The 15,501-nt window shown below is 33.6% G+C and overlaps 1 protein-coding gene across 1 annotated transcript in view; it reads right to left on the reverse strand.

Moving 5' to 3' along the window:
- Positions 1–9,462, reverse strand: part of LOC129234400 (ATPase inhibitor A, mitochondrial-like) — a 36,271-nt gene extending 26,809 nt beyond the window's left edge. Inside the window, exons 1-2 of the mRNA XM_054868399.1 lie at positions 9,440–9,462; positions 7,369–7,432 (exon numbers count right to left, since the gene is read on the reverse strand). Coding sequence (XP_054724374.1) covers positions 7,369–7,432; positions 9,440–9,462 — 87 coding nt within the window. The remainder of the gene's footprint in view (positions 1–7,368; positions 7,433–9,439) is intronic.
- Positions 9,463–15,501: the final 6,039 nt, after the last annotated feature.

A 15,501-nucleotide genomic window follows, 5' to 3' on the forward strand; every position in this document is an offset into this window, starting at 1 on the left:
CCTTTAGGTTAGCTTATTTTCTTTTTTATTTTAATTTATAATATATTATTTTTTTCAAAACATGCCGACAATGAGCACGTGCTTTGCGGGAAGTGTATTCTCGCTTTTGACCTTTCAATCCTTTTGCATCTTGTAAATATATTAATATTTTATGACAATTAGTCGCATGCCACTTCAGATTAACTTATTTTCTGCGTTTGTTTTTCTTTTTAATGAATAAATTTATTTTCGAAATCATTCCAACACTAAACTTGTACTTTGTGGAAAATTGCGTATCGTGTTCGAGATTGCAATTCTTTTGCATCTTGTCAATATTTTTAATACTTTTAAAATCTAGATTTTTCTTTTGGTTTTTTTGTCACTAAATTAAGTTAATAGTAATTGTGGTACTTGTATAAACTTAGCAGGTGATTTCAAAATGCATTATTTTAATGCATTGTACATATATATCAGCTTGTTTTCATGCATATTATAGTTTAGTATAAATTTCAGCATGTTATTGAACGCATTTGCAAATTGCAACCAAGTAAAGCATAACGGCACCTAAGAAAAAAATATTGGTTGCCAATGGCACCTAAGTAGCTGATGCTAATTTCGACCTCTGTTTTACCACCAACAGTGATCCATAAACATGTAAGAATCCCAGATAGCATTAAGTTCAGTATATGGTTGTTGATTAGAAAAGTCGGATTGATGGTGGATGACAAGCAGTAAAATCCCTCTAATGCGGACACTAACGGGACAAATTTTTTTGTCCGCAATAGAGAGGTGTCCGCAGGACAGGGGTTTAATAATCTTATTTGCATTGGAACTGGAGAATTAAAAATTGTCCGCATAAAAGGGGTGTCCGTTAGGAGGGGTTTTACTGTAGTTTGAATTTTTGGCCAATGTCTTTCAGCCATGGCTAAAAACACAAAGGCTGAATTCAGTTGAGCAATCATGAATTGCTTATTGTTTTCATTTGACCTGTGAATGACATTCCTACGATTTTATCCCCCCCCCCCTTGCCTTCCTCTGCAGCACCACCGTCGCCCGGCCCCTCCCGATGCTGCTCCTCTAGGGAAAACAGTCTCCAGGCTGCGTCCGTATCCTACACACACACACATACATATACACATGCATGCCAACACACATGAATTCTTATACTCTGTTGCATACGTATACAAACACACACACACAAACGCGCACATACATACACACATGCCTACACACACAAACACACGCGTACATACACACATGCCTACATACACACACACCTACACACACACGCCTACACACACACACACACACACACGCCTAGACACACACCTACATACATACACATGCTCGTGATTGCAAAAAACATAACTTGAATTTAAAATGACAAAAATTTATTTTTTTTCTTTTTTTTTTTTTTTGATGAAAATATTCTAGTTGGTTATGTACTCAATTATTGATCATTCGAATTTGTTCTAGAAAAAAAGAACGTTTTCAAATTTTTAAGAGAAAAATGGAATTTTGTCTATTACTCATATTGTCTGTTACTCGTTCTTTTAGCCTGTCTGTTATTGGGTATCATCAGATATTTGTATGTCTGTTACTAGGGTTTGGAGGTTTCTTCAAAATTTAGCAAATAAAAATAGAATTGACTAACTCAGAGGATCCAGAGGCAGCCAAACATTAGATGAGATGTTGTTGTATGGGAGAAAAATAGTTTCAAAAATCTAATTACATTTAAAGGGTCAGAAAATTGAGTTAACCTGACAGCGATGTCTTAAGCATGTCTGTTACTGGTGCCATTACCCTATGTATGCATAAAGCTAGTCAGTTTCTGGAAACAAAACTTATAGGTCTCTTATAGCCTCAGTTTGCAAATTTTTTGCTCCTCAGTCATCTGATGTTCCAAAGTCTAAAGACAATCTTTTGTAAAAACCCTTAGAATAACTGCGGCTAAAAATCCGGTAATGATTTAAATCAATCTTCCAAAATTCATATAACAATAATAACATTTCTGATTCTTTCATTTTCAAATTGGTATAACTTCCATTCTAGGAGCAATTTTGTAATCCTCCTGTATTCTTGAAAGCATATCATATTTTATAACATAGGTATTGACTTTTTTTTCATTCTTTTATGTGATGTTAGTAAAATATATTCTAGTGCAAGAAATTAAAAGTTAAAAAAAAAATCTAATATAGAAGTGAAAAACAAGAAAATTTACCTTGCATTCACCTTTTTAAAATTATTTGCTTCTAACGAAGTAAATAACAGAAATTTTCACCTAGTAATTTATAGTTAAGTGCACATGTCTGTTTTTTGTTACGTTTAATGCTACCTTTGCAATTTACAAATGATGGATGCATAGATGCTTACTAAATAATCCCTCAGTACAAAGGCAGTAAATAACAATCAGAAAATTTATTCCAATGAAGCAAATACAAATATGCTTTACTTGAAAAACGGAACACCATTGAAGAGAGATTTTTTCTTCAGTTAAAAATGACTAGCCACTCTTCTCTTGGGACCATAGACTCACAATTCAGTGAAGATTTACAAGTACGAATTTCAAATAATTACTTTTACATTACATGTGCTAATATGGCCGAACTTGCAATTTCATAAACTGATCACAGTGAAATATTAAAGTTATTTGCAATTTCATTCCTCGCTTTATGAGATTTTGATACAGCAAAAAGTAATTTTGTTGCATCAACTTCAAATTTTATTTATTCATTTGTTTTACCTTCAAACAAATTCTTTTTGGGCATTCAATATGTTTCATGGTCATGTTTAAATATTGGGTGGAAAAACATCTGTAAAAAATCTAGTTTGTTTCTCAGAAAGGAGAGAGAAGTTTCTCGATGTTATCTTAAGCTAAAAATAAGACACAAATGTTCAAAAAAAAAAATCTTTTCAGGATAACAGTTCAAAAGTTGTAAGCTTCTGGGGGCATAAGTAATCTATTATTCTTAAAAATAAACTAAAAGTTCAAATAAGATTATTAATCCAAATATAAAATGATTCATTCCAACCAAAAATATAAAGAGCAAAAATAAATTAATAATTAATGTTTATTTTTTCTCATCCTCAAACACACTAAATGTGTAGAATGTCTTTTTTGTTGCTGTCTAAACTTAGTTTTGAATGGGGGAAAACACATTAACACATAAAATTGCTCGTACTGTTAAGAAAACTTTAAAAGGGAACACTACAACTTACCTAGTTTGTGTAAACTTAATTTTCTTCTGATTACGATTTTGTTCAAGATATGTTTTCTATAAGTGTGTGGTAGAAAAAAACTGCGTGTTAAAACAGAAAATAATAGGAATTTTAATTACTGATTCACCAGGGATGCACCTCACTCTGGTTGTCCTTTGTGCAGCATGTGTGTAGGAACTCAAGTCCAATCGGGAAAAGAGTCAAAACAAAAAAAAAAGAAAGAAAGAAAGAAAACCACGGCAATGAGACTGGGGTGCGGCGAAAGTGACAATGAATGTTTGTTTTCAATTACTTTGCCGATGACAATCTGGTGGATCAAGGGAAAGGGTCCCGAATTTAAAGGTCACAACCCAGCTGGGTTGAAAGAGGAAATGGAAATTTGTCATTTTTGAATGGAGTATGTGATACAGCAAAAGACAGGCGGTAACTTGGAACCTGCAGTTATTGCATAAGGTCCTCGTGTTCCGAATTGACTCAGACGCCGGAAAATTGCCGATTAATGGGAATATTTAAGGGGAAAATACCAGGTTTCATACAATTTTTCTCTTTTGGAAAATTGTTGTTGACGTGAGGTGCAACAACTGAGAAAAAGCAGACAGTGGTCTTTCGGGAAAGGGGGGGGGTCCGGATCCCAAGGACCCCCCTGGCTGACTCACTGAGCCTTTTTGGTCAAACAAAAAGTTGGCCAACCATGCCATCTATATTATAAAAGGAGATGCATGGAAAATGGTTTTGAAAAAGAAAAACTCAGGGATAGGTCTCCACAATATTTTATCAATGAAATTAAAAAAAAAGGGACATAGCAAAGAAAGGTAAGGAAGGGAAGTTCTCAAAACTTACTCCTTCATTTTACGTTACCAAAGGTAGCCTATAGAAGAGCGTTTTTGAAACTTAGATTTTGAACGAATTCTGTGGAAGAGTTTCCAAGCCCCATCCTTTCCACTATCCTCATCAGAAATGGCTTACAATTAAAGAAACGAAAATTTCGAAAGGTTTCAAGGATAGCGCTCCCACTCAAATCCCTGAGAAATACATCTTATTCATCATTAATGACAGGCTAAAAATTCCTTTTTAGCACCTCAACTTGTAAAATTTTCCGGGGATCCCCGAGTCATCCTACACTTTAATATTATTGAAAAACATCTAAAATTTCTATTTTAGAGCTTCAATTTCAAAAACTGCTTTTTAAAAGCTAACTTTGGAAATTTTCCAGGAGTGCGTCCCTCTCTTACCAACATAAAAGAAGGTCACCTTAAACTTTTAAGTTCTTCGATCTTTTCGAAAACTTTCCATGGGAAAGCCCATGAATTTCTCCTCTCCACGTTATCAAAGATCATATAAAATTGCATTATGAGATACAATTTGGAGCAATTTCTAGAGAACACTTCTCAATACAATCGGAGATAGAAACTGCCTTTTTATAATTTTCAAAAATAGGACAGGGGAGGCATCCCTGAACCAATTTTTACCCAAGACTACAATTTTTAAAATTTCTCAGGAAAGAAGCCCTGAACCCCGTTTTTTGAGTCACATCTAATGCTTACAATTAGGTTAAAATTTTAATATTTAGATTTAGCTTTGACTCCCTAACACCATTTTAAACCAGATGCTAAAGCTTTTCCTATACTTGAGATTTTTTTCTGAAAAAATTCAGACGCCAGTGATTTCATACACTTGCCAATTTTTTTGACCTCACGATGGCCATGCACCCTTTTCCAGTTCTTATCTAAACCCCCTTACTGAAACTCTGCACATGCCCCTGGTTTTAACTATTGGTTTAATATCTAAAGCAAAATTAATCATAACTTCTTGTGGCGTCTTAGGTGGCTTTAAAGTAAACACAGATTTAAAGAGAAAAAATAAATCTTTTTTTAAGTTCTAACAAATATATTTTAATTAAAAAAGTGCAGTGATACAGATTTTTACTATTTTTACATTAGATTCTATTACGATTTATAAAATAATTGAAAGAGATTGTTTGTTGTTAACAAATTTATTATTGTTATTTATTGATTTTCAAATATCTATGCCGTGATAAACTAATCTTTTTTTTCAGTAATATGCAACAATATTGAAATGCAACAATGTTCAACTGGTCTGGAGGTCTACTCTACAACCTTAAGTTAAGAACAGGATTCATTGATCTTTGTTTCACAAACATTTTTCTTAATAAAATGAACTGCCGTATTTTCCGGCATATAATCCGCGGATTATCTGTTAAAAAAGATGCAATTCTCGGGTGCGGATTACCCTCCGCCGCGGATTATACAACTTTTTTTTTTTTCATTTGCGCACAAGGACGAAACTTTCCTTGGGGAATCACAGATGGCAGCACAAGTCCGAAAATTTAAGACAGCTTTTTTCAGTCGTCTCGTATGCACATGCGCCAGTGCTGAGTTGAAAAGAGAATATTCGTTCCTACCCCGCCCATCCATTCGACTTACCTACCTTCTACTTGCGAATTTGTGAAATGTTTTACAACAAAATGGCGACGAAACATGCTAGTTACACGGCAGAGTTTAAACTTCAAGCAGTTCAAAAAGCCAAAGAAATTGGAAATAGAAAGGTGGCTTTCCTCTTTAAAGTTGATGAATCAAATGTGCGGCTGTGGAGGAAAAATAAGGAGAAGCTTCTTTCTACCAATAAAAGACGGAGGTCTGACCGGCATGGGATAGCCGCATGGCCGCTACTCGAGGCGTGGCTAAACCGTTACGTATTAGATGAGAGGGAGCAAGGCCATCCTGTTTCTACTGTCAAAATACGGTGAAGGCCCACAGCATTGCTCAGGAGATGGACATAAAAAATTTCAGCGGAGGAGCGACATGGTGTTACCGTTTTATGAAAAGGTATAACCTAACAATGCGACATAGCACAACGGTTGGGCAGAGGCTCCCCACCAATTGGGAGACAAAATCGGTGAACTTTATCAAGTTTTGTGAAAAGACTATTGCCGAAAACAAATTCAAACTGTCGCAGGTTATCAATATGGACAAAGTGCCATGCTCCTCCGACTGTCCAACAAATAGGACTGCCGATTCTCGTGGCGTGTTTAGTGTGCACGTTGTTACAACTGGCTACGAAAAATCCAATTTTATGGTTGTTCTGTCCTGCGCCGCTGACGGCACCAAGTTTCCGCCCATGCTCATTTTCAAAAGGAAGACTCTTCTAAAGGAGAACTTCCCTAAAGGAGTTGAAATTAGAGCTAATGAGGAGGGGTGAATGAACTCCGAGCTAATGATTTCGTGGCTCAACATGATATGGAGACGGCGGCCTGGCGCTTTTTTTCAGCCTGCAGCTTTCTTGATTATGGATTCTTTGCGGGCGCACTTGAAGGACGACATCAAGAGTGCGATGAAAGTTGTTTCAGCAAAACCGGCAATCATCCCCGGAGGTCTGATGAAGAAATTGCAACCTTTGGATCTCCGGGTGAATCGCTCTTTTAAAAGCAAAGTCCGGGGCCATTGGGAGCGATGGATTTTGTCAGATCGCCACACATTTACAGCGGCCGGCAACATGAAAAGAGCATCGTATGCTGAAATCGCCGAGTGGGTCAACTCATTGTGGAATGCCGTCACCCAATCCATAATAAGGAATTCGTTCCACAAAGCAGGACTATTATGTTCCAATGAAAGTGACTCTAGTGAAAGTGACACAAATGTTACATCAAATTTGGAATTAATGTCTGTCGACATGTTAGGACTTTTCGATTCTGAGTCAGATGCATCCAGTTATGATGGTTTCATGTAAATAAATGGTTAAATGTAATATTTCTGTCTTATTTACAAACCTTTTTTTACAGATGGAAGAAGTTAAAGGTAGGTTCTATTTTATGTATTTCTGCTGCATTGTTTTATATGAGTTTTTTTGTTCACATATTTGTCAATAAGAAACAAGTAGAAATTTAGGTTTAATTTTAAACTTTATTAAAGTAAATTGTTTTTAGACGTTATATTCATGAATCCTGAACATGATTTAATCTAGTCTAATTATACAAGCTTTATATTAGCTAATTCTCAATTTTGTATTGTAAATAAGCTTTTGAACGGATGCGGATTATGTGCCGAAAATTTTCATTTAAGAGAAAAAAATCGCGATGCGGATTATACGTCGAATGCGGATTATAAGCTGAAAAATACCGTAGCAATATAAGGCCCTCACAGGCTCACTCACCAGTTTCCTGAAGTACTCCTCTTCTTGAGCAGCTTCCTTCTTCCCGAAGCTTCCGCCAGCATCCCTGGGATAGAAAAATCAACATTTAGATTCTAATAGACTGAATATTTTTAAAAATTCATAACAGGAAAATTATTAAGCTTAAAAAAACAATTCTTGCATAAAATTCAAGCAAACATGGCATAATCTTTTCTTCCTAGAGCTTCTAATTTTTGTTCAAAAGATTTCCAATTGGTGGCACTGTAGAGAACAAATTTGTAAATGAAGGGCTTAGGGCAAGAATGTGATATGCGACATGATGTGAATTTTTCTGTAGGCCAAATTCCAACTTTTGAAAAATTCTACAAATATTTTTTTTGTTTTTATACTTTTTTCTGTAAAGCTAAAACTAGATAGGTTTTTTTCCAAATGACATAATCTTGTGTCATGTTTATTTCAGTTTTAGTTATGAAAAACAAAAATTTTGAACAAAAAGTCACTCATCTTGTGGTTTGTCAAAATCCTACCCCAAAAATCTACTCATTTATAAAATGACCAAAGTAGCTTTCTGGGAAATACTCAAAATTTCATTCAAAATTATAAAATTTCACAAAATTCTAGAATATGTTAAACCATATTTTTTTTACTACAATAATTCAGTTACATTGTCATTTACTTCATTCTTTGGTTCAAGATTATTATAATACTTGCAGTAAATGGGTGGGGAGGTGAATGGAAGGAGTGATTTCACATCTTTAAATTTTTCTCATTTCCAGACTTAGATAAAATTAAATTCTTTCTGCAAATGCAAATCCTAACTGGAAAACTTTCTGCAAATAATAATTTTGCCTAAGTAAACCTTAATTTATATTAAAATATGAAAAAGGTGGAAAAAAAAAAGATTATTATTTTTTTTTTTGCAATAAAGTATAGTTTACGTTTATTACCCCTCCCTATTTTCTGAAACAGTGGTAAACATTGTCAGAGTCGGAGCTCAACTTTTCAGAGTCTCACAATAGATCTGTTAAAACATGAGCTACCTGTTTTTTACTTGAAAATTTTATGAAGATATTTGATTCTGTAAACAAATCAACAAACACTAGTACTATTTGTTTTAAATTAGGTATTTCTGAAAAAATAAATACTGTACTTTCCTGCATATTATCTGTTCAAAAAGTTCAAAATTAATGAGGTGAGGATTATACAGACTGATCAGTGCTTTTTTTTCTCTGTCTCTCTCAAGGCCAATGTAGGCCAATGCACTGAATAAAGTTGTTTATTTTACTTAGCTTAAATTTTCCTCTTACGCGATTCATGCTGTGTAAAATAAAAAACCATTCAGTCATAGTAGAAGCAGTCTTTTGTCACCACCGTTTACTCTTTAAGTAATTAGCGTATTATTATTACGATTTCAAGAAGAAATATATTTTTTTATTAATTTTGCATTAGCTTTTGAAGAAACAGAAATAAAATGTGGGATTTTTAAAAAATTTCTTCGTTTCTTTTTTTTTTTTTTAAATTAAGGTTAGTAGTTTAAAAAAAAATTTCTGCAGAGCCAAAAATTTTCTGTGAACGCCGTTCGCCTATATTATGTCTTTTGAGTGGTGCCATGTACTTGGGTTCAAGTGAGCGAAGTTTAATACTCAGCAGGTCAACCAAATCTGATGAACTGCAATTTGTTCAAGTCTCTATTTAATGAATACTTGATAAATAAGCTTGATGTATTTCTTGGAGTATAAACAAAACATAACAGCTGATGAAAAGTTAATTTGCGCCCCACAATGTTTAATGTGTTTCCAAGTTTGAAGAAACACTAACCTTGATAACCATGAGGACATTTATGGAGCAATAGTATGACATGCCACAATATCCTCCTATAATTTTACAACAATATTGACTCCTACAATTATGTAAAATTCTTTATTCTATGATTAAATAAACTTTTGGCAGGAAGAATTTCAATTAAAAAACTTAAAAGACTGTGTTTATTTGGAGAGAGAGAGAAAAAAAACGTTATTTTGCTGCCAGTAATTATCTGAAACTTCTGCAGCAATAGTATGACTAGCCACTAATTATTATTTTATGAACTTACCTGTTCTGAAGATGATGAATCATGATTTGGAAGGTTAATAATCTTTATCTTCAACACTTACATCAAAATCTAAAGAAGAATCATCATCGTAATTGTAAGGTAAATTCTTTAATTCAACGAGTTCTTTCAAGTACATGACATGCCCTTCCCAGGTTTTGCCGTCTTAGCAAATGGCTTGTCATATTCTTCAACAAAAACAGCTTAGGTTTCCTTAGAGCAATTACACTATTTGATGTTTAGTGGTGCCATGTGTCGGAATTTACACAAAACAATGCAATGAGTTGCCTAGACAGAATATCAAAACAGCATGTAGACCGAAAAATTAATTTTTTTCAAAAATGGGGCTCACCACGTTCTTGCCCCAAGCCCTTCAAAAAAAAAACTAAAAGTCATGCCACTTTTTTTTTTTTGGAAACTTTTAACAAATGAAGTTACATTACAATCTTTCCAAAATGTTAACCGTCAGCTGCAATTACATTTTGGTTTTACTAGATGTTTTCCTTAATTTAGAATGGAAAAATGATTGAGATTAAGAAAAAAATTGTATTGCATCTCCACGTGACGAGTCATAAATATTTGTTCTCAGAGTTTCTGGTTTTATTTTGAATGTTGACTGTAATGTAGTGTAATGGCTAACTCCTCTAGCACTTGAGAAACTTGAAGAAATAATTTAGATGTATATAAACAAATGTTTATTTGTCAACGTGTGTATGTTCCTTACACAAATCCAGTCTACCCGATCTTTGACAAACATATCAGTTCCTTTGATGCCCAGGAATTGCTATTAGATGGGGGAAGGGGGGGGAGGGTGTATTACTCCTTTGGGGAGACCCCTCTATGGGACGTTTTCTTTATACAAATCCAGTTTACTTCAGATCGTTGCCAATTTTGGCACAGCATTCATTTGATGTTCAGGAATTCCCATGGATTTTTTTTTTGCCAGAAAATCCGTGAAACTAAATATTTACCCCCAATTATCAACAATAATTAAATTTCTGAAATTAAAAAAAAAAAAAAATGAAAGAGGCCTAAACTTAAATTTTGAGTTGTAAAATTTCTCTTTTCTACATGTTGAGAGGGAAATTTAAAATTTTTTTTTTCTGTTTTATTTAAGCCTTATTGTTGAACATGTGTCACTTGACACAGATTTTATTTTCAAGGCAGATAGTCAGTGAAAGTAGCGGATTTTAGGAGGGGCCCAGGAGGCCCGTGTCCCTCCCAAAAGGAAAAATTAATTAAAATGTTTTTTTTTTTTAATTAACTTAAAAGAACACAAAAGACACATCTTATTTGAATAAAAGCATTTTTATTGGGTAAAGAAGTAATACTGGAGTCAGAGACTAGAGCGGCAGAGAGACATTTAACTCACTGGTTTTGAATTCAAAGAAATATATTACCATGATTCATCTACTTATTCTTCTTTAATGAAATCAGTAATTAATGTTTATACATAGATGAAAAAAAAAACCTTGTCCTTATGTTGTAATCATCATGAAAATTTTCCTACTTAAAAACAAATTTAATTATTTTACAGCACCTCGGTGAAATTATGTAGGGTTTAGTATTTAATTGGCTTGAAATGTTGAAGATATTTTACATCCATATTCAAACTAGAAAAGTGCATAATGGTTATGTACTTGAAAGTAAATTAATCAGGGTTACTCAATTTGGATAAAAAATTTCCAAGACTTTTTCAGGACTTCATAAAATTTTTCATGACCTTCTTACACAAAGAGAATAGTGCTATTTAATGTGAAACTTGACAATTTCCAGAAATGGGCATTAGAAAAATTGTTACGTGAGTGCCACTACCTCATTGGAGCACTTACTTGTGACTGAAAAAATATCAGTGCACACTGCAGAAACTAATAAATTATTCTTATTTGTTTTTATCATACAAATTCAAGCAAAATAAAAATACTAGTGAATGCAATACACTGATATTTAAATGTCTAACAAATAGTTAATAAATAGGGTTTGAATAGTAATGCATGGGACAAAAATTGAATGAGTCATTACTAAGTTTCCAATAGTATATTTAATTCATAAAAACATTGTCCTTTGGTATCAATAGTGCATTGAATCATCCATGTAACTTGACAGTATATGCACTCATTAAAATAAAGCCACGTTTTTCAGTAAATTCCTTTTTCTAAACCAGATATTTCAGTTGGCCATGAGGATCAGTTGTGCGAGCTGTATGTAGGGCACTACTGCTTTAGAGTATTAGAATTCCCCTATTTCTATGTTCTTTTGCTCGACTAAAGTCTTCATTTTCTAAAGCCTTCAACATATTAAGATAAACTCTGGTAAATTTAATAATGAATTTTTTACAAGTAGTTGAAACGAACTCGGTTGCAATTGAATTACACTTTTTGAGGGGGGGGGGGAAATCAAGAATGTGCAAGTCCACTACTGCAGAATACAAAATATAAGAAGTGCTGAAAATAATGGTGAATTCAAAATTAGTGACGCCCCAATAGAAAAATCACATTACAAAAAAAGGCGAGCGGCTGTTACAGAAGCAGATGAAATTGGATTCCAAAACTCGGATTTGTTTCTGAGATCATTCAATTTGTATGCAATATTACTAAATCACTCAATATTTCTAGCTCTATTTTAGCTATTGTTACTTTTTTACTGCCCAAGACATTTTTCCAAGACTTAAAATAAATTTCCATGATTTATAATGAAAATATTAATTTTCCATGACTTTTTCCAGGTCTGAAATTTGTGCATTTATTCCCATGACTTACCAGGAATTTCCATGACCCTTGCGAACCCTGATTAATTGGCCTTAAGGGATCCCTGGGGAAAAAAAACATTTAAAACTAAGGTCATGAAAACTTTGAAAATTGGAGGGGGGGGGGGGGCGCTTTTCAATTTCTTGGGCTTCCATCAAAAATGATTTCTGTATCCTCCCCTGGTCAGTGATGAATGTGTAACCTTTCCATTGGAAACTTTACTTAGCAGAAAATGTTCCCTAATTTTGTCCACCAGTTACATGTTATTGCAGCTGAATTATGGGACAGTTTGAAAATATTGAAATGTAGTTTTATTTATTAAAAATTTAAAAAAAGAGTTTACTTTCAATTATTATTATGTTTTTTAATTTGCAGGCTTACTTTCTACAGAGTTCAATCAGAAATCCTGGACTCCGAAATCAGGATTTTTTTATGCAATGATGCAAGAATTTTCTGGAAGAATTGTTTTTATAATCATCAAATGTTTTTTCTGTTATAATTTTTTAAAAACCATTAGTATAATCCAGTAATTGCACAATGTTCATTACTTATCTGTTTCACAATCTGAAAGTCATAAAGCTTGAATTATTTCACTTAAAGATAGATCATGTAAAAATAGTTTCATATGTAGCAGGATTACTTATAAGATTTTGGGAGCTATTTGCTGCTTCTAAAATACAAATTTTAATTTGACTTTTCAAGGGATTTCACTTCACGTTTTAAAAAATCAAGAACAATTTTATTAAAAGAGCATGAGATGATAATTAAAAAAATGAATTGTGAAAATGCTAGTTGAAAAACTAAGTACAATGGATTTTTTTTTTCTGAAAGATTTAGACGGCAAAACGTTTTTTGTCACACAGGTAACACATTTGTAAGACCCTTTTTATAAATAGCTGTTTTATCTTTAAGAAATTTAATAAACTGAGCAGAGTTTCTTTGGTGCTGAATTAAAAGAATGAAAACTATTTATAAGTGCTCTACTTTTCACATCATAATTGCTGCCCAAACTCTAACTGCAGATTCACTAAATTTAAATTTTGAATCTTATAACCAAAAAATCAAGTTTTTAAAATTGTAATAAAGTAAGATAAAATTGATATAGAAGATGCTTACCTGACAGATCCTCCAGAGCCACCTCCCCTAAAAAAATCACAGAATTTAGTGCCAAGGACTGAGGTAAACAAAAGATTTGACATTGTCCATCTTAGATGATAAAATCATGTTGTAAAAGCATAAATAAATAGAAATATTGTATAGATGTGTCTCAAGCAGAGTTGCATCAAGTACTTGGTGTACACAGTGAAACCTGTGTATAACAATACTTTCTATAACAATAAACCTGTCTATAATGATATTTTTATTGGTCCCAGCAAAATTTCAGTATAAAATAATCGAACTGTCGAAAACGATAACCTGTCTATAACAATATTTTCTTAGGTCCCAACAGTATCGTTGTAGGAAGGTTTCACTATATTAAGTGCTTGGCCCAATTTTGACTGTACTTGGCCAATGTCAAGAAGCTATAAAAATTAAGCATTAAAAGTATAAATGAAGACAAAGAATTTTTAATTGATAAAAAAATGTATTCAAATATAAATTTCCATTTAGGCGGGGAAAAAAAAATAGGAATTGCATGTCATTCTGTAATGGGTTGTCATTGCCAACAAGTTAAGCAATTTGTAATTAAAGTGAAAAACCAATGTAAATAAAGCACAAATTTTGAAAAAAATACAGCATATAACTATTTCAAGGCTACAATGGAGCCTCTTCATCAGTGCAAAAAGCGCACCAACACAACCGAGAGTCGCGAGAGAACTGACAACGACCACGTCGACACCGGTATTTTATACCAAAGAGGACCAACCAATAGGAATTCAGGACACAAGACAACAAACAACCAATTAGCAAACGACATGTAAACCACAGGCTCAGAGCAAGGGGGAGAGACAACCAATCAGAATTCAGAAGACATAAAGAGTAAGAGACAACGAAGAAACCGAAAAAGCAATTATAGAAATTGCTTCCAAATATCATGAAAAAATGGAGTGCTGGAACAATTATTGACAAGAGAATGAGAATTTTTCCATAAATAGTAAGCTTCCTAGAAATCCAGGTCGTAAACTGAAGAACATTTACAAATAATCTTTGCAGATGAAAAGTCAAAACAGCGACCAGATGTCCAACAATGCTGAGCGATAGAAGAACGAGCAAGTTCTTTATGTTTAACATAATTTCGTGCTCTTTCAGACGGTGCTTGAGAGCACGTTTAGTCTGTCCAACATAACCAAGTCCACACTTGCAGGAGATGCTATAAATACACCAGTTGCTATGGCAATCAATAGGGTCCTTCAAGTTTGTAAACTTTATCTTATTTACAGGAGAAAAAGCTATATCGAAACCAAACTTCTTCAAAATCTTTGCAACTTGATGGCTGACTTTTGGATAATAAGGCAAAACAACTTCAGTCTACTTTCAAGCATAGGTCTATTCTTCATAAGAAGTTGGAATCTCTTTTCGCAAATAATGTTTATCTTTCTTCTGATGTTTTCCCTCAGGTGAATCAGAATGCTGTTCTTAATCTTTCTTCCAAACCCTTGACTTCAGATCAGCTTAATGCTCTCAAACTGAAAAACAATTTTGCTTCTTGTTCAAAACCTTCTTTTCCTAAGTTGGTTGCTTCAATTGAGAAAGCCTTTAGATTTAGTGCTCTCACTGCTTCTCAAAAGGACTCTATTAGGCATATCATTGCCAATACTGTGGATTTTAATTCCAAATTAACTTCAAATACTTTTAGCAAGCATATAATTCTTCCATCAAAGGTTTGTGTTCTGATCCTGATCTAGTTGTTACTAAAGCTGACAAAGGCGGCCAAATTGTTATACTTGACAAAAGTTCATATATAGATGAATGTAACGAGTTAATCATGGTTGGTCCTTAAGTGACACTTCACAAAGACCCTAGTACTAGAGAGGTTAATCTTATTAAAAATGTTGTGAAATCTTCTAATATCATCAGTGAGTCTTCAAAAAGGTCTTTAACTCCTTCTGTTGCACATTGTGCCAGGTTTTATGCTCTACCAAAGGTCCACAAACCCGACATTCCTCTTAGGCCTAATGTTTCAAACAGTGGTACTGCTTCATATAAACTAGCTAAGTATTTAGTTTCCATCTTCTCTTCTCTTTTGATTAGCAACTCTTTTACTGTCAGAAGTTCCGTTGATTTTGTTCAGAAGTTACGTTATTTTAAGCCTCGAGGTTTAACGATGGCTTCTTTCGACGTGAAATCTCTTTTCACTAACGTACCGGTAATTGGGGC

The sequence above is a fragment of the Uloborus diversus genome, chromosome 1 (assembly GCF_026930045.1).
Source record: "Uloborus diversus isolate 005 chromosome 1, Udiv.v.3.1, whole genome shotgun sequence".
Classification (NCBI taxonomy): Eukaryota; Metazoa; Arthropoda; class Arachnida; order Araneae; family Uloboridae; genus Uloborus; species Uloborus diversus.